Below are 20,622 nucleotides of genomic sequence, written 5' to 3' on the forward strand. Positions count from 1 at the left end.
AGATAAAAAACAAGCAGTAGATAGCTCTGCAGTCATTAAGCACAGGAGACTTAGAATAACATAAGGTTACTACCATTAACTGAGTATCTGGAGTGCTCCAGAAATATTAGCTCTTTTCTCTCCTAGGAACTTGCAAAGGGAAAAAAAGCTGCTAAGCAGAGAAAGGGGACAGTTGCGGGATGGCCAGAATGGTGGTTGGGGGGAAGCATTTCCTATTCTAGCAATCGGTGAGAGATGTGGAGGCTCACCCTGCGCTCCAGGGAAGGCAGTCAGGGAGCAGGTTCTTACAGAGGAGCGGTGCCAGGTGCGTCCCAGGGATTGTAATTACCACGTACACCTGGTGGGCAGGACTGCATTCCTGTGTTTGGGCTTATAATGTGTTCCTTCTGCTTTGCCTCTAGGATATTGAGTCATTGATGTCTGAGGGAAATAAGTCTCGGACAGTAGCTGCAACCAACATGAATGAGGAAAGCAGCCGCTCCCATGCTGTGTTCAACATCATAATCACGCAGACACTTTATGACCTGCAATCAGGGGTGAGGGACTCGGAGAGCCTCTGGTGGCAGTGAAAGAATGCAAAAATCCTGCAGAAGTGAAGGGTTCATGGCTGGATTTGGTTGCTGAGAATTTTATGCTGGCTTTGCAACTTATTAAATAAGCTACTTTACTTAAATCTCTCTGTTTATTAGGTCCTCCTTTTTACATAACTTCAAAAAAAAAATTGGATTTCTTGTGTAAACTCCCTAGAGAGCATGGTGATGTCACTATACAGCTTTTAACATGTAACCTTTCACTCTGAAATTCTCCTAAAAACTGAGTCTACCTCATAGCCATTAAGGGCTATTAAAGAGGAAACCACAACATTTAGCCTAAAGAACACTTTTTCAAAAGAACAGGGACTTGACCTGAATAAACAGGAATCCTCAAGTATTGGCGTTTCCTCAAAGCACAGAAAATCTCCTGCTTTCTGACTATATCCTGGAAAGCTGAGTGTGCCTGCCCCCCAGCTACAAAACAAACGCTACATTCACACGCCAGTTCAAATCTGACTGATGGGGTGGGTGCCTGGCTTGCTCAGTTAGAGGAGCATGTGGCTCTTAATCTCGGGGTTGTGAGTTTGAGCCCCACACTGGTGTAGAGCTGACTTAAATAAATAAAACTTTAAGAAAGTAAAAATTAAAAAAAAATAAATTTGACCATGAAATGGCAAGTCCACTAGTTCCTCGCCTGCCCAGGCTGTGCTCAGTTACTGCGTGGACATCTTTGGAGACGTGTACATTTGCACTCATGTGTGCTGTTTCTCTCTTGTTTCCTGCACCCAGAACTCAGGAGAGAAGGTCAGTAAGGTCAGCCTGGTGGACCTGGCAGGTAGCGAAAGAGTGTCCAAAACAGGAGCCGCAGGAGAGCGACTCAAGGAAGGCAGCAACATTAACAAGTAAGGTGCCTGGTGGGGCTCAGCTTCATACCCAGCTTCTTGTGTGCTGGGGGGGTGGGGGAGGGGGGGTTGTGATGCTAGAAAGGATCAGATGGTCCTGGTGGCGGGTGCTTCCGAGTCCATGGAGCTTTCGTAACCTGAGTTGAAGACCAAGGGCCCTGCCTCTACTGAAATGCATGCAGTTTATTTGAGTGAAGCTACGCACTGCAGCCCTGTGTAAACAGTGCACAGTGTATCATCATATCTACTGTAGTCTTAGGTAAATGCACATCACAATCTTGTCAATCAAATCATATCTTAAATTAACCCGAGGAGCTGACTCTGAAAAGAAAACCTGTTTTGAGTCCTTTTATACAGTGAATACTGTTTAAACACCAGTGCCTAACAAGATTTAACAGTTGCTTAATAACTGCTATATCGAAATCTTTTTTGCTTTGGGAACCTGCAGTGTGCCCAGGGACATCCTATGGGATGAAAGAGAGCAGGGTGGTGCGGGATGCATAGGAGGTTGCCAGGTAGAAAAAGGAGATGCAGGCCTTCAGCACAGAGGGTGTAGCCAGTGCACGGGCAAGTGAAGGGCTTGTTCTTTTCAGTAATGTAGTAATCCCAGGATGGTTCCTGCTGTGTGAGAGGAAGTATTTGCTTTCCAGCCCAAGAGGGAGCAGAGTTTGTGTGTAGGAGCAGAGTTTGTTTGTAAGAGTGTGCACTCAAGTCAGACTGCCAGAGTTTTGTCCTTCCCTTCACCTCTCTGTGCTTTTTATCCTCCGTAAATGGGGATCATAATAGTCACTGCTTCACAGAATTGTCCGAGCTTAAATGCCCAGAATGTGCTTTGAACAATGCCTGGCACGTACTGTGCACTGAATCAATATTAATTGCTGTAGCTAATATTTTTATAATCTGTACAAATAGCATAATCATTATCATTATTCCAAGTTCAGCAGAAAATAGTTTCGTTTGTACTTGTAACATGTTTCTGTTGAGACATAATAGCTTGGGGTTTCGTTTAGGACAGAGGGTGACAAGAGGTAATCTACACAGGAACATGTTTGTGCAGCTTGCATTTTAAAATGATGCTAGTACATTATAATTTTAGTGTCCTGAAGTTTAAAATTAGAAGTAAAACATCACCGCCTCTATCAGCTGGACACAGTGGCACTCACTGCAGAGACTGCTGCTTTAGGGAGTTAATCTTCCAGTCATTCTGTCTCCTGCTCTCACAACAAAGGGTTTTGCTGTATTTCATGACCAAGCACTATAGGAGCCCAGGCAGGCACTGCAACTCCGCAGGCCATAGGGAGCTCAAGGGCGGGGATGGGAAAGCAGAAGTGGGGGTAGGAGGAAGCAGGTAAAGATTGCCACCTCTCCGAGAAATTTGTTGACTGGTGCTAAGCCATGCCAGCCCTTTGCCTTCTGGCTGGACTTGTAGGGAAACACCGGAAGTTCTGTGCTGGGAATTTGTAAGAATTGAGAGTATGGCTGGCTTTGATGTGTAATGATCACTAACTTCTGCTGATCTCTCACTGTGTTTTGGGTGCTGTTCTCAATGCTCCATATGTAATAATAACTCATCTGAGCCTCACATCAGCAATGGGAAGGGGGTCTGTTATCCCTGCTTTACAAATGCAGAAACCAAGGCAGGGAGTGGTTAGATAAGTTGGCCCAGGTCTCGAGGCAGTAAGTGTGGAGCTGGATGTGGTTGCAGGCAGTCCAGCTCCAGAGCCCTGTGTTGTTGTACCTGGGGTGACCATGTATTTTGTTTGCCTGTAAGAGTCCTAGTCGATATGTTTGTCCCAGAGTAAACATTAATAGTGCCCTCTTAAATTTGGGCACTGAATTATGTAGTGTCCCAAACTGGACTACCCCAAAGCTACATAACATGATTTAGAATCCCCAGTGACTGACTCTCTTCCATAATGGCTTATTGGATTGAATCAAATTCTCTTAGCGTCCTGCTCTCTTTCCTTATTTATATACGAGCTCTTTCACAAATGGATGTGTGCATTCCCATCTACTAGTCGGTGAGATCTGGTCTTCATTTGTAGGATTCTTTATAGTTATCAGCGAGCACTTTCATAGGCATGAATTCATGTGAGGCTCCCAATGGGTATTTTTATCTCTGTTTATAGATGAGAAAACTAATGGTTGGAGACATTTAAGTAATAGGAATAAAAGCCAAGCAGACATATATTAAGTCTCTGCTATGTGTCTGGCACTGCATTAGATGCTGGGGATGCAAAGGAAATTTAGATATTCTTGTAGACACTACTGCCTCCCTGCCTCCGCTGCCAAATACATCCTGATCCTCATCCCCAAAACTTGTGCACTTGTGCAATCCTCATCCCCAAAACTTGCAAGGCAGAGGACAAGGCAGATGTGATTAATTTAAAATTTTGAGAGGAGATTATCCAGGTAAATCAGATATAAAAAATAAAGCTCCTTAAAAGTGACAGAGGTTGGAGGGCCCGAGAAAATCTTTACCTTCCATTTCTTGTTTGAAGGTGAAGGAGGGGACCGGGACCATGAGCCAAGGAATGCAGGCAGCCTGTCAGAGCTGGAGCAAGCAAGGCAAGAGCCTGTCCCCTCCAGCCTCCAGAAGGAGCACAGCCCTGCTGACAGTTTTTTAGCCCAGTGAGACATATCTGGACTTCTGGACTTCCAAAACTATAAGATAATAGCTCTGTGTTGTTTTAAGCCGCAGGGTTTGTGGTTATTTGTTACAGCATGATTGCTGCCCTTGAGCACATGGTTTAGGACAATAGGAGGTCGCTTCATTTGAACAAATGAAGAAGGATTTTTTTTTTTTTTTTGACCAGACAAAACTGAGGAATGCTGCATAAGCTGACAGTTAAGCATGGAACTATTTTTTTTATGACACCTTTGCCAGTCTGTGGATGTTTGTTAGTTGGTCTTATGCTTTTCCCAAAAAAACTGGCTCAGAAGGAGTAGAGCTGCCTCTGATCCTTTTCCACTGTAATTCAGTCCAGGGCTGTTGTCTTTTACCCTACACACCTCTCTGATCTCCTTGGGTATGTGCATATATGCCCCATGAGCCCACTCCGGACCCAGGTGTCCAGCAAGTGTCATCTAGGTTCTCACCGTGGTCATTGGCACAAATGGGACATCCTCTCGCCATTACATAGTACCCTGAGGTCTGAATAGCTGCCTTAGAGACCTTCATGGAAATTGGCCCTCTATCCCTTTCCTGCCATTCCAAAATCCAGAATGCGCTGAAAACCAAGTGCTTTTCTTTTTTTCTTCACAGCTTGCATGTTGGTAGAGCCTCACCTGAACTCTTACAAGGCTGTCTCTAGTCTTTATCTGCATTTATAGTCTTTGTTGATTCCTCTAGCATGTCCATTCGTGAGTTTAGCTGTAGAAATATAAATGGATCTTATTATGGGCTGCTGCCCCAAATCTGCCCGTGGTCATGTACAGTGTATGCATGTATATAAACCCAAACCCTAATCCTCCTACCTCCTGCATTGCAATAATGGTTTAATAAACACTTTGTGAAACAAATCGTAAGTACATACGCACACATCTAAAACTGTGCTTGGAGGATAAAGCAAGTTTGAATTTGTGCAAAAAGGATTAAATATTTCTGTCTTCTGGAAAGTTATTTTGTATTTTGCTTTCTATTAAAATGTTAGGGTTTGGGTTTGTATACACGTATACATTATACAGAGGTGTGGAGTGGTGCTCTTTTGATCCATTTAGCCAATATGTGTTGAGCACTAACCAGGCATAAGAACACAGGACAGAGTAGATGGGACCCTGGCCTGGGGAAAGTCAAGATCCAATGGGAAAGTATTACTCCATCAAGTGCCATGGCAGCTTGCCCAGAAGGTGCAGTGGGAACACGGTGACAAAACAGCTGGAAGGTTCGGGGAGGGCTTCCCAGAGGAGATGTGGAATTTCTTCATTACAGAAACTAGCTGCGTGACCTTTCTGTGCCTCAGTTTTGTGAGCTGTAAAACCTGGATGAGGAAACAGCCCTGTGAGCAGGGCTGCTCTGGGGATTAAATTAGTTACTATTTGTAAGTGCTGCTTAGAACCATGCCCAGCATGTAGTAAGCTCTGTGTAAGTGTGTACTAACAAAGTAAAATAAATAATAAATTGAAAGGGCTGCCTGATGGCCCCACAAATGGCTTTTTAAGCCTTAAAATCAGTGCCCCATCGAGTGCTAAAATTAAAGAAATCTCTGACATGTTTCCTAAGCTTTCTCTCGGCCTCCTATTTGGGCTTCTTTTGATGGAACATTAGTAATCCTCTTAAGCAGACCTGTCAGGGACTTCACACACACATTAGTGTCTGCTTAATGGGCTATGGATTTAGGAGCTTCATCTCTCCGTAAGCTTTTAAGAGCTTTAAAGCACAACATTATTCCTTCATTTGAAGAGCGAAGGCACCATGGGGCCGCACCACCGTGGCCTGTTGAGGGCGTGGGAGGAATAAGGTCTGTAGACCATCCTCACAGGGGAATACATCTGAAAACCCAGTCTGTCCCTCCACCTGTCTGTTGAGAGTGAAGTGAGGAAGTCTGTCCCCGCTACTGGAGTCCAGCGGGCAAGCTTCTCCAAGTGGTCGTTCAGAGCATGGGATGCTTGCTAAAACCCCTGGGAATGTCATTGAAAAAGGTTCCATCTTTCTCAGCAGTGGCCCATTACTAAGTGCAAGCAGTGTTCTTCCAGCATTCCCAGTCTCAGTTCCGTTAAAATCATTGTGGTTGATAATAAAGTATATACTATACGTTTCCCCAAATGGGTTCTAAACATTTGTTCTGGGGACATGAATATATGTTTTTCTTAGAAGTCTGTCAAATAATTTACATGACAATATAGTAAATTGTAAGCCTAGTATTTCTAATGTGTCATGCGAGTCAATCCTCTTTTTTTTTTCTTGAGTACTTCCCCTGACTCTTAATCATTTCTATCTGGAAATCTCACTTAAACGGGTTTTTGCCTTCCTAACGAAACATGAACTTGTACCTGGGTAGAGTACAAATGGCCTGATTCTGTCCATCATTCAAGGGCTGGTGGGGGTCCTTATCACTTTACCACTTATGCATTGTAGGGGCCAAGTATGTGGGGGAAAAGAATCTGAATAAGCATCTTTGCATTTAACTTGAGAGACCCACAAAGGACAGAGCAAAAATCTCCTTGGGAGGCAGTAGCCACATGTTTTGGGGCACAGTGACATTGTGACTTCAGTGTTTCTCAAAGCGTTTTTGGGAAATACTAGTTCATGAAGTGGCTCTGGGAGAAAAAGGATCCTTGGACCAATAATTTTGAGAAAGGCTGTTTTAAAAGCCTCCCTTTGGAGATTCACGAATCTCATATAACATCAGCTTATTCCCGAAACTTATTTGATGACAAAATTCTAAGTATAACATCTATTAAAATCTCCAGAACAAGTATCCAAAAGAATTGATTTTTTGAAAATGTTAGTGTATACTTTATTTTACCATGGCACTTGAAACAGAGGTGAAACTGGGAATGGTACTTGTTAGATGCACTTTACTGGATTTGAATGACTTGCATCGGCCACTGGAAACTGCTGTGGGTGGGGTGGGGGTGAGGCCTATCCTGCAGGATCACAGCTTGCTCTCCTCTCCTGCCATGGATGGGATGGTCTTAGCCCTTATTTTGCCACACATACTCTTTGCATTTCTCCTTTACCCGTTAAGAGTGGAGACCTACAGGAGAAAAGTACTAACTCAAGTCCAACTAATTCTTCATCATCTTTCAACTAATTCTTTAAAAGAGAAGGATTGATTGCATTCTCCTCTAAGCAACAGCCATAGTGATGACCAAATGATGGATTTCTTTTCCTCGCTTAACAAGAAATGCAGAGGCACTTCTGCTAGAACACCCCAAAAATGCTGTCAGGCACCCAGCTCGATGAACCTTAATGTGTTCATGTTGTCCTCATGACCTCAAGATGACTCTGTCATTCCAGGCATTGTATCCTTATCTGTGCTCCACACAAGAGGAGGAAAGGAAGGGCAAAGGACCACTGGCTTCTGGCTTATGTCTACTGCATATGGACGTTTTCTACAAGAACAATAGTTTTCTTGGAAGCCCCACTCATTAATGTCACCCTAGATCTTATTGGCCAGAACTGTGTTTCATGGCTTCCCAGAGCTGCAGAGGACTCTGAAAAGTGGAGTTTTGAGGCCGAAGTAAGCTTCCCAGCAAAATCAGGGTTCTTTTAGCAAGTAGGAAGGACAAAAGGGATATTGGACCAACATCCACAGAGAGTACCAAAGCCATCATTGAATTAGTCCTCTTTAGAAAGATATCCATGTTCTATTCTTTCGTGTATTCTAAACTCAGTTTTACTCAGCAGAGATATTGATTGTTATCTGTTAGCCAGGCACGGTAATGATATGATATAGAATGGTCTCTGCTCTCAAAACAATCATGTATACAGGGAACTCTAGCAAAGTTTAATAACTACTGCACTTATGACTTTAGAAAAAGATCATTAGAAAAATAGGTAAAATAGGGGCAGACCGGGTGGCTCAGCGGTTTAGCACTGCCTTTGGTCCAGGGCCTGATCCTGGAGCCCCGGGATCGAGTCCCGTGTCGGGCTCACTGCATGGAGCCTGCTTCTCCCTCTACCTGTCTCTCTCTCTCTCTCTCTCTCTCTGTGTCTCATGAAAAAATAAATAAAATCTTTAAAGAAAAAAGAAAAATAGGTAAAATAATATATTTGAAATATGTCCTAGGGAATACAAGTAACTCACATCATATCATATCCACTCCTAAGGGAAGGACTCTGGTGGTTAGGGTTTCAAGGGAAACTATGCAGGTTGGAGGAAGGTGTAGAAAAGGAAATTAAAAAAAACCAACCTGAATTATGACCATGTTTTTCTCATTGATTGTATTTATTGAAGCTGCTTCTATTTTGGTTTTGGTCCTCCTTTTTTTATTTACTTCTTATCTCAAATTCTCCACTGTTATAGTTAATAGGTAGATTTTAAAACTTCTATCATAAACCATGGCTCTCAGGTCATAAATCCCCTAGTCTAATCCTTCTGTACTCAGCCTCTCCCCATTTACTGTGTGCCCACTGCCCCGATCCAAGAACTCATGGAAACGTTAGGAGTTTCCTTACTATGTCCACCTCCCTTAGGTTCAGGGAATGGTAGAATTAGAAAGATTCTGGGGCAATTTTTTCAGCCCCTAAAAATTAGGAAACATCCCCACCCTGTCCTAGAAACCATGTGCTGCCCCCTTGCTTCCAGCATGAGAAGACAGCACTAGCAGGATCTACAATTTGATTTCATTATATTCTTAAGCTCCCTAAGAATAAAATTACTATTAAAATACATAAGCCCATTTTTCAGTTTTTTTTTTAAAGATTTTATTTATTTGATGGAAAGAGAGAGGGGAATGAGAGAGAAAGAACACAAGCAGGGGGAGAGGGAGAAGCAGGCTCACCACCCAGGAGGGAGCCTGATGTGGGGCTCCTAGGATCATGACGTAAGCTGAATGCAGACACTTAACTGACTGAGCCCCCAGGCACCCCTGTTCAGTTTTCACACATTGAAGGCTCATAGTTTTTGAGACTCCACAAGCCCGGGGATCATTGCTCCCAGGTAGAAGGTAGCAGAAGCGGTGGTGTGTTCCCCTGGTCATTGGGTGACCTGGTTACCTCTCCCCCATCATGGAGTTCCCTCACCCCCAAGGAGACAGTAGGTTGATAGAGCCCTTGTTTTTTTTTTTGTTTTTGTTTTTGTTTTTTGGGTTTTAAAAAAGATTATTTATTCATGAGAGATAGAGAGAGGCGGAGGCACAGGCAGAGGGAGAAGCAGGCTCTATGCAGGGAGCCCAATGTGGGACTCGATCACGGGTTTCCAGGATCACACCCTGGGCCAAAGGCAGATGCTAAACCACTGAGCCACACAGGGATTCCTCCCCCCCTTTTAAATATTTTATTTATTCATGAGAGAGAGAGAGAATAGTTTTTTTTAGGGTTTCTGATATATATCTTGATGATACCCACCATTTCTTATTTTTCCCCCTGAATTTATTTAAGTAAGCTCTATGCCCAATGTGGGCTTGAACTCATGACCCTGAGATCAAGAGTAGCATGATCTACTACTGACTGAACCAGCTAGCCACCCCCAGAGCCCTTGTTTTGAATGTGTGCCCACTGTCAGGTAAAAGGCTTCTACTAGTGATAAGCTTCCCTAACTGGGTAAGGTACAGAGCAAAGTAAACACACAATGGAGTCACATGATCATCCTGCCCCACCCCACCCCACCCCATCCCTCTGCTGAGGCAGCTCCCTTGCTGTCCACGCTGATGGGACTCAGGACTCGAAGTGTGCATCTGGTGCCCTGGGCAGTGATGAGGGTGTTTCCCTTTCCCTTTTTCCCTCAAAGCACTTGTTTGATTTTTTGTGTCCTTGTTTAGGAGTGCCAGGAACTTTCCCTTTTTATTCCTGATACTATCAAATTACAAAATAGAGGTTGCCACAGGATAGTCAGATTTTGTCCCAGTGGTGAAAAATATGTGACAACCCCAAACACCAAAAGGTGTCACATATTTTTCACCACATTGGGCATAGTAGCCCTCCATGTGCACTTGAGAATGGCCAGTATTGACCTTGAAATCACTGCGCTCTTTATAATCTGTGTGGATTAAAGCAATTTCTACTGTATTTCAATATTAAAAACTGATACAGTTCAAATAATGGTTTTCAACTGAAAATTTTATTTCAATAGTTGCAAAATATGAAAGATGCCTTAGCCTTCTATTCCATATTAAAGCAGAAATGTGGTTTCACTTTTTATTAAATTCTTGTTTTCTTCTATTTCATATATATCACATGCTATTTTGTTTCTTTTTAAATTTAATTTATTGTATACTCTTTAATTCCCATCCCCTAGTTAACCCATCCCCCCTTAACCATCAGTTCTCCAGGGTTAAGAGTTGTTTCTTGGTTTGTCTTTTTTCCTTTGTCCATTTTGTTCCACATATGAATGAAATGATATGATCCTCCTCTTTCTCAGACTGACTTATTTCACTTAGCATTATATTCTCTAGCTCTGTCCATGTTGTTGCAAGTGGCAGGATTTCATTCTTTTTTATGGCAAATATTCCACCAAATATATATATATATATCCTCTTTATTCATTCATCTGTTGATGAACACTTGGGCTGCTTCCATAATTTGGCTATTATAAATGACTCTGCAGTGAACATAGGAGTGCATGTATCCCTTTGAATTAATATTTTTGTATTTTTGGAATAAATATCCACTAGTGTGATTACTGGATGGTAGGGTAGTTCTGTTTTTAATTTTTTTGAGGAACCTCCATACTGTTTCCGCAGCAGCTACACCACTTAGCATTCCTACCAACCATGCGTGAGGGTTCCTTTTTCTCAGTATCTTCACCAACTTGATGTTTAGTTATTCTAACAGGTACGAGGTAGTATCTCATTGTAGTTTTGATTTACATTTCCTTGATAATGAGGGATGTTGAGCATCTTTTCATGTGTCTGTTGGCCATTTGTGTGTCTTTGGAGAAATGTCTTTTCATGTCATCTGCCCATTTTTTAATTGGATTATTTGGGGGTATTGAGTTGTATCAGTTCTTTATACACTTTGGATACTAACCCTTTATTGGATATGCCATTTGCAGATATCTTTTCCCATTCAGTATGCTGCCTTTTAGTTTTGTTGATTGTTTCTTTTGCTGTGCAGAAACCTTATTTTGAGGTAGTCCCAATAGTTTACTTTTGCCATTTTCTTTCTTGTTACCTTGGGAGGAGTGATGGAGTGATTGAACTTGAATTTTTTTTTTTTAACATCTATATTGAGAAATAGACATATACTGTATTCACATACACATACTTTATCGTTTTAAAATTTGCGATTCAGGGGGTCCCTGGGTCGTTCCCGGCATGGAGCCTGCTTCTCCCTCCTCCTGTGTCTCTGCCTCTCTCTCTCTCTCTCTCTATGTCTATCATAAATAAATAAATAAATCTTTAAAAAAATTTGCTATTCAGTAGCTTTATTATTTTCAGAGTTGTATAACTATCATCACAATCTAACTTGAAAACATTTTCATCATTCTCAAAGAAACCTTGTGTCCAAGTCATTACCCATTTATACCTCCCCCAGCCCTGGACAACCACTACCTAATCTCTACAGATTCACCTGTTCTGGGTATTTCATATAAATGGAGCCAATATGTGGCTGTATTAGTTTTCTAGTGTTACCATGACAGGTTACCACAAACTGGGCAGCTTACAATAATAGAAAATTATATTCTGGAGGTCAGAAATCTAAAATCAAGGAATTGGCAGGGTTTGTTCCTTCTTGGGGCTCAGAGGGAAAATCTGTTTCATACCTCTCTCCTACTTTCTATAGACTGGTCGCTGCAGCTACTTGACCTTCCTTGGTCAAGGTCAGGTCATCTAACCTTCCTTTAGATGCATTGCTCCCACCTTTGCCTCTATTTTTACATGACCCTTCCCCTGTTCCCTGTATGTCTTCACATGGCCATCTTATAAGGCACCAGTTGTTGGATTACAGCCCTCCCTAAGCCAATATGATCTTGTCTTAACTAATTACATCTGCAGAGACCCTAGTTCCAAATAAGTATTCATCTGAGGTTCTGGTGAACATGAATTTTGGGCAGACACTGTTCAATCCAGGACACTGGCCTTTGGTGTTTGGCTTTTTTCACTTAGTGTAATTTTTCAAAATTCACCCATGTTGTAACATGTATCAGAATCTTCTCTTATGGCTGAATAATATTCCCTTGTGAGGACATACCATGTTTTATTCATCCCTTCATTATTCTGGCTGTTGTAAATAATACTGCTATGAAAATTCATGTATAAGTTTTTATGTGAGTATGTGTTTTTATTTTGGGGGGCGTGGATTTAACTTTTGTTTTGTTTTTTAGATTTCTTTCTTTCTTTCTATCTATCTATCTATCTATCTATCTATCTATCTATCTATCTATCTATCTATCTATCTAAGAGAGAGGCAGAGACACAGGCAGAGAGAGAAGCAGGCTCCATGCAGGGAGCCTGACATGGGACTCCATCCTGGTTCTCCAGGATCAGGCCATGAGCTGAAGATGGCACTAAACCGCTGAGCCACTGGGGCTGCCCTGGATTTAACTTTTGAATCTGTCAATTAGAGTGCAAATATTCACATCACTTTGCAGGAATGGCTGTTATTAAAATTCTGGCTCATTTTTCTGCCTCTTGAGTTTGCTTTATATTTCAGTGACTTTTCAAACGACTCACCTTTAAGCAATTATGTTTTGTGAGAAACATGCTTTCTTTCAACTCATTTAATGGAAGTCTGTTGTTAGAAAGTTATCTAGTCTTAGTCTTTCATGCTTAAACTCTGGTCACTTGCTGATTTGTTTTGATTTGCTGATTTGGTGTGTTTTGATTTCTCTTTTTTGTTTTTATAAATAAGTAATAACATTTCATTTTTTAACCATTCACAAAGCATTTTCTCTTTGTGATGTCTGGTAAGCTTGCACTCCTGGGAAATCTCCCGAGGCTGCTCTTTTCTGGCTGCTAAACTTGGGATCCAGTTGATTTACTTTTAAAGGCACACTTGGTACTTATCTGTGACACAGGAGGAGGTCTTCATCCCTCAAATCCACAGATCTGTTGTTTCTATGGTAATCTTTTCTCTGGGTGCAGAGAACGTACATTAACTACCAAGGAATAGCCCAGTGGTTCTTAAACTCCAGCCTGCACCAGAATCACCTGGAGGGCTGGTAAAAGCACAGGGTGCTGGGGCCCACTACAGGTGTCTGAGTCAGTAGGTCTGGGTTGTGGTGGGGCCTGAGAATGTACATTTGTAACAAGATCTGAAGTCATGCTGCTGGCCCTAGCCCCACGTGTTGAGAATCATGGGCCTAGATAACTAAATACATGTATCACTTTGGGTATTGTTCAACTAGGGCTTCTTAAAATTTCATATGCCTGTGAATCACCTGAAAATATCTTTAACTGGTTCCGACCCAGTAGGCCTGGGGAGGCTTCCAAGAGTCTGGATTTCTAACCAGCTTTCCAAGATGCCAGTGCTGCTTTTTGTAGCAGGTGTTGAAAGAGTAGCCATATGCTGTCCTCTGCATGGGTAGGTCTTTGTTATGTACAGCTGTAAAAACTCCACATTGAGTTGTGAAATAAGCTTGCCAGCTTTAACAAACAAGCTTTTACCTTGTGTCGTGTAGGGAAAGGTTCTCTTCAAGTTATGTGGTTATCACGGAATACAAAATGAGAGGCCCGATAGTCCAAATTAGCCCCAAAGAGTAAATGGTTCAGACTTTTCACGTCACATTTGGAGTAAATTAAAATTCTCTGGAGTGACCTTTTAAATATATGTTTCTAGGTTCTGAAAGGTTGGTCTCATAGGTCCTATGATTAAACAGAATAGACTCTTACAGGGATTCTGAATTAATTCTTTCAAATGAATGGAGTTACTTTTTTTTTTCTTTTTCTCAGGTTCTTGACAAATTAACATAGACTCAGTGGTATCAACTTTAGGGCCTTGTTCTGCATATTTTATACTTGTTCCCTGGAATGATCACGATTTAGGGAAACAATATAAATATTCCATAAAGCTAAGTTAAAAATGTTTTTCTTTTGGCAGATCACTTACAACCTTGGGGTTGGTTATATCATCGCTGGCTGACCAGGCAGCTGGCAAGGGTAAAAACAAATTTGTGCCTTATCGAGACTCAGTCCTCACTTGGCTTCTTAAGGTAATTCATTGTTCTTGTGTTCCTTTCCAACTAAAACCTGGCTGTTTCAGAGCTGGCAGCTGAAAGGTGTGTGCAAAGCTAACCAAATACACAACAGCCCCCTGACAGTACTCCAGTACTGTTATCCTAATTCTTAGGAATGTAGAATGAAAACTCATTTCTATTGCCTTTTTTTTTTAACCCCCAAGGTCCTGCTGTTTGACAGGCATTATTGTTGTTACTATAGGGAAACCACATCTCGTCATAAAATTATTTGCAAAATACAAGCCCATTTCCACAACATGTTTTCTTCTTTATAGAAAATATCCTACATCCGCGTTTTTAGCTTTCATCCTAGATGTTGTGCACAGAATGGGGCTCATTGCCTAAGATGCTACTGGAAATATTTTGTAGGACAACTTGGGAGGCAACAGCCAGACCTCTATGATAGCCACCATCAGCCCAGCAGCAGACAACTATGAAGAGACGCTCTCCACCTTACGCTATGCGGATCGAGCCAAGAGGATCGTGAATCATGCCATTGTGAACGAGGACCCCAACGCCAAAGTCATCCGGGAACTACGCGAGGAAGTAGAAAAACTGAAGGGGCAGCTCTCACAGGCTGAGGTGAGATCATCCTGGAGTCCCCTGTTTCTGAAGTCCCTGGCTTATGGTCGCCGAGTAGGAACCCATATCGTTACCTGCAGTTTTAGGTTGTCTGGATGCCATTCTGCATTGCTGTGTTGATTGGCATCTTCTGCATACTAAGCGTGGTGAGGCCAACATGAATAATACCAGCCTTCTGTCCTAGGAACTCAGCCTCCAGCTGAGGAAGCAGACAATTAAGAGTCAATGGTCACTGTATTGCTTAAATGTTTGCTGTAGTAAATCAGTTGGCCGTTGGCCATGGATCTCCTCCAATGTGAAATCCGAAGAACCAAATGTGTTGTTTTTATTTTATTTTTTATTTTTTCAAGATTTATATATTCATTTTATAGAAAGATAGCAAGTAGGGGGAGCAACAGAGGGAGAGGGAGAGAGAATCCCAAGCAGACTCTCCGCTGAGCTCAGAGCCCGACATGGGACTTGATCCCAGGACCCTGAGATCATGACCTGAGCTGAAATCAAGAGTCCAGACTGAGCCCCCCAGGAACCCCCCCAATGAGTTGTTTTTATTAACATTGTAAACTGTGTGCCCATAGGCATTGCAGTTTTCAGAGAAATTCGTTATGTATCATTTCTTCCTGGAGTCAGGGAAGACAAACATTAGCAACAATTCAGAAATCTCCTTTTATTTTTTTCATATATTTCAGCTTCTGGCAGGAAACAAAATTGGTCATCTCTCATTGTTACCATCTTTCCTTGGCTTTACCCAGCTTGAATAATCACACCTTCTTCTAAGTAACTGTTGCTTTTTTGCAAGCTGCTGGGTGAGGCACTGTCTCATTTGAAATAGGTAATAGGACTGAAATGAAGGCCAACTACCTTAGCTTAAGTCACATGCTTGTCCATGTCACTTGGGTGTGTACCTTGGGCTGCTAAGGTCACATTCATTCATACCACTCTCTTCTGACCCCTCTTCCCTCTTTAGTTAGGAGAGTATTAAGCTGTTGGGGAGGAAGGGTAATAGATATTAATTTTTGAGTGCTTGTGTACCAGCCTATCTATCAATCTATCAATGTATCTAATCAGAAAGGTAATCAGTAAGAGATTGAGACAGACAGACTAGAGTCAAAAGCCAGGGATCTGAAGGGTCTCTTCATTGGTAATGGTGAAGTTACATTGTAACAACATGTTTACATGTCTCTTCTTCCAGCCAAGGGCTTCTGAAGTGCAGAAAGCCTTGTTTAATAATTATTTTCATCCCTAACTTCTAGTGCAACATTGATACTGGAAAGCACCACTTAGCATAATGCCTGGCAGCATTGTAAGTGCTCAATAAACATTGCTATGTTTGTTATCATGATTATAATCATTCCAGTGCATCAAGCATAGCCTTTTATTGATGCCAGGAAGGGTAGCAAAACACCTGAGAATGAAAATTCTGATAAACTTTGAAGAGATTTGTGATCCTAGGAGGAGGGTGCAGTGGCTCTTGGAATTCGTGTATCGGTGGATGAGCTTGTCTTCTTGTCTCTGAATTGTCTCTGAATTGAATCTTGTCTCAAGATCCTCTTGTCTCTGAATCTGCATTTCCACTGGGACCATGTAATCCAGGCCAGATGGCCAGAACCATGACCATGCCTGGACAAAGGGAACAGAGGGGAGCCACAGGAGGTTCACCAAGATAGAGTTTTCATGGGTGTCCCTTTGTACCCAGCACTGAATGTCACTCTCAGCCTCTGTGAGACTCTGACACCTCAAGGAGAGTTCACATCATCGCCACTTGGACTTCTTGTCCAAGTCTGCCATCTTTCCTGTTCCTTTCCTTATTCTTAGAGGCTCCTGTTGCTCTGGGATGTCAAAGCATGTTGTTGCCAAGTAAAAGCCCCAGAAAATTTTAAGATGCATATATATATCTGTATTTAGACCCCTTAGTTATTCTCACTGAGCAAACTCAGAGGGAAATTGCTACCATTTTACCCAGAGGTCCTGTTTTCCAAGAGAGTGATAAATATACCAAGTTTATTACTACCATCAACAAGAAAACTAGTTTTAACATCTGAAACCAAGGATGTACTTACTATGTATTGGCAAATTGAATTTAAATGAAAAACAAAACAAAAAAAGAAAAGTAGTTTTAAATTATCCAGAGTCAAATTTTAAAATGAATATTTACCTCTCCTGGTAGGTTATCACTGGGGTGTGTTTATTGGTGATGTGTATTGATCTCCTTCTTACTGAAAAAGAAATCTGCTTATCTTTTTTTTTCTACACTTCTGTTTTGACAATTAACTAGCATTTTTTAGGTCTTTAAACATGAAAGATGCCTAGCTGGTAGAGCATGGGACCCTTAATCTCAGGGTTGTGAGTTTAAGCCACATGTTGGGCATGGAGCCTACTTGAAAAAAAAAAAAAAAAAAGGTCTTTAAATATGAAAGGAAAAAATGAAAAAAAAAAAAAAACCTCTGTAATGATTTGTAACAGTTTAATTCAGGGCACTGGTGTTCATTTTCTCCTTTAAAGAGTAGCAGTTATGTATTCTTACATTTCTTTTGATTAATAAAGATCTAAAACCCACCCTGACAGTGTATGACTTAATTGCTTCCAACAGACGGTTGCTAGCCATGTATGAAGGACCGTAAGGGATTGTTTTATAAATAATGGTGGGAAAAGTTAGAAAATCAGATATCTCTGGTTTCATTTTAAAGGCTATGAAGGCCCCTGAACTGAAAGAAAAGCTTGAGGAGTCTGAAAAGCTGATCAAAGAGCTGACGGTGACTTGGGAAGAGAAGCTGAGGAAAACAGAAGAAATCGCACAGGTAGCTTGATCATTTAAGCCTAAAATCTTGTGATTCTTTTTTATTTGCTGTCTTTCTGTGTAGCCACTTATCATCCTCAACAAGTCATTTAAGGACCTCTTTCGGCTAATTGAGACCTCAAAGATCAGTGTTAGAGGCTGATTCATTGTCTTTATTTTATTTTATTTTATTTTATTTTATTTATTTTATTTTATTTTATATATTATATTATATTATATTATATTATATTATATTATATTATATTATATTATATTATATTATATTATTTTAGACACAGAGAGCACAGAAGCAGGGGGAGGGGCAGGGGGAGACGCAGACTCCCTGCTGAGCAGGGAGCCTGACCCGGGGCTCCATCACAAGACCCTGGGATCATGACCTGAGCTGAAGGCAGTTGCTTAACTGACTGAGCCACTCAGGTGCCCCAACTTCCTTGTCTTTATCAGCAACCATTTGGTCCACTTGTTTGCTAGATGTGCTGAAGAGCGCTGAGTTGTAACAGGCATGATATACAGGAAAACATTGAATCTTTCCTGATTTTCCATTTCATGATTTTGGATCACCTGGCAAAGCATGCCACCTGACCAGCAGAGCATTTACAACCCACATCATAGTTTTTTTTTTTTTTCAGTGTATTTGATTCTCTGGGCTTGTGAGAAAATGCTACATGAACTTTTCTTGAGATGTAATATAAGGCAAAGACTAATGCTGCATTTATGTGTAAGTGTGTGTGTTTTATGAATCTACACAATGCATTTTGTGAACATTTTAATCTCACTGACCACTTGGTAAAAAGTAGACCATCCCAGTTAGGTAGCTTGAAAGCAGTAACTGGGACCTAGTCAAGCCTTCTGCTTATATGTTTCTTGTATTATTCACACACACATACACACACAGACACACTCACACACCCATACACACATGCCCCTCACTCCCTATCTCTTGCACACTGCTTTGTGCTGCTTCACAGCATTTATCACCATTGGAAATTCTGTATTTTATGTGTCTGTTGTTTCATAGTCTGTTTCTTTCTACTAGAATATAACTTTTCACAAAAGAAGAGACTTGTTTACTGTTGTATTCCTCACCCTAGATCAGTACCAAAGACTTATTAAAATATTTCATGAATGAATGAATGAATTCAAGGCCCCTGAGTAAGGAACGAACCTGCTCTTACAGCCCCATCTCTCCCATCACTTTCCCACGTTTACTAGGGTTCTTGGCACCTGAAATCACGCAGTATGCAGTCTTTACTTTCCTATCCCCTTCTGTCAGAACACCCTGCTCTTACCTTACTACTGCCCCGTTTCTTCCTTATAGAGAAAGAAGACATTCTTCTTATGCTTCAAGAAACGTCTCAAGTGTATTTTTTTTTTAAGATTTTATTTATTTATTCATGAGAAGCAGACAGAGTCAAAGACATAGGCAGAGGCAGAAGCAGGCTCGGAGCCTGATGCAGGACTCGATCCTGGGACTGGGATCATGCCTGAGCCAAAGGCAGACACTCAACCGCTGAGCCACCCAGGTGCCTCCTCAAGTGTATTCTTTTCCTGAAGCCTTTCCTGGTCTCCGAACCCACCTGATTTCCATCCTCGGAAGCTCCGTAGTACATTGTTCCTCTCCAGTAGCGCAGGGCTCTTCTCTTCTGATTTAGATATGTCGTAATCCCTTCTACTAGACTGTAAACCCCTTAACAGGAAGATGGTGTCTGGTTCACCCTGTAGCATCCTGATAACACTGACAAAAAATGTCACACATGTTAAATGCTCAGTAAACTTGGTGGTAATGTGTCATTTCATTGGCATTGTCCCCAGAAATAGTGACTTAAACTTTCCATGGATACCTCATGTGGATAGAGTAACAAATAGAGTCCCCTGTTTTTGTCTGTGTTTGTGCCCAGGAGAGACAACGACAACTTGAAAGTATGGGCATTTCCCTGGAGACATCGGGTATCAAAGTGGGGGATGACAAGTGCTACTTAGTCAACCTGAACGCAGACCCTGCTCTCAACGAACTTCTGGTTTATTATTTAAAGGTAGGAGAGCATATAAATAGATAGTTGCAATCCTGATTCATTCACATTCAACTCCTATTGGAATCTGGGTGCCCATACCCATGATTTTGTTTTTTGTATCCAGCTTATTAGCACTCATTAAAAGTAAGAGGATAGATACTGCAGTGTGGTTACCATTGAGAGTGAAAACCTCCCCTCTGGCAACCATCAGTTTGTTGTTTGTATTTATGGGTCTGTTTCTGCTTTTTCTTTGTTTGCTTCTTTGTTTGTTTTTTTTTTTTTTTTTAAGATTCCACATAAAGCGAAATATGTGGTATTTATCTTTCTCTGTCAGGCCACACTTTTGGAAATGCTGGCATATTTTGTTAAGTGAAATAAGACATTTGTTTGAAGTAGGCACCTGATAGACACTGATAAGGGGCACCCCAAAAGATATAAGACACTTCTAATATGTGCACACATGCACACACAATTCCTGAGGTGTAGTGATATATATACAAATACATGGCAGTATTTAAATAACTCTCAAGGATTAGAGACCAGAGGACCTGAAGGCTGCTTATCTAACTGTCCACACACCTAAATCTCTAAATGCAGAGGTATTACCTGCTTGACAAAAGTTAAATAGATGCCTAGATAAGGATTATGATCTGCCTTGAACGAATATAAAAATGCAATGGAAAATAAGCTGGAATTGAAGAAAGGAGCCCCAGTTTTCCCTTATCCTTTTTATTCTACTTTTTCCAAAGACCTAAATATGGTGCAAATAGCCCTTGACATAGTGAGAGTCCACTAATGAACTTAAGGTCTGTTCGTTATGACGTGATTAAGGCATAAGGAATTTTGTCCAAAATCCTAATATTGAAAGACCAGGCCTTTCTATTGAATGGGGAAATACTCCTATTGTGGTGACTCAATGATTTTTAGAGCAATAGAAAACACAAAGGGATGAGCAGTGGACCACTTCATGGGAGTGATAGTCCTCATATGCCTAAGGTTTGAGGTATCCACAGGCTT

General features: G+C 41.4%; 1 protein-coding gene across 10 annotated transcripts in view; it reads left to right on the forward strand.

Annotated features, from left to right (window-relative positions):
* The window catches only part of KIF13A (kinesin family member 13A), a 211,227-nt gene that overhangs the window by 130,398 nt on the left and 60,207 nt on the right, over positions 1 to 20,622 (forward strand). For all 10 annotated transcript variants that reach the window (XM_072814303.1, XM_072814305.1, XM_072814307.1 and 7 more), the window contains exons 8-13: positions 402 to 536; positions 1,323 to 1,435; positions 14,082 to 14,193; positions 14,587 to 14,799; positions 17,484 to 17,594; positions 19,492 to 19,626. In XM_072814303.1, the coding sequence (XP_072670404.1) occupies positions 402 to 536; positions 1,323 to 1,435; positions 14,082 to 14,193; positions 14,587 to 14,799; positions 17,484 to 17,594; positions 19,492 to 19,626 (819 nt within the window). The remainder of the gene's footprint in view (positions 1 to 401; positions 537 to 1,322; positions 1,436 to 14,081; positions 14,194 to 14,586; positions 14,800 to 17,483; positions 17,595 to 19,491; positions 19,627 to 20,622) is intronic.

The sequence above is a fragment of the Canis lupus genome, chromosome 37 (genome assembly GCF_048164855.1).
Source record: "Canis lupus baileyi chromosome 37, mCanLup2.hap1, whole genome shotgun sequence".
In the NCBI taxonomy this organism is placed as follows: domain Eukaryota; kingdom Metazoa; phylum Chordata; class Mammalia; order Carnivora; family Canidae; genus Canis; species Canis lupus.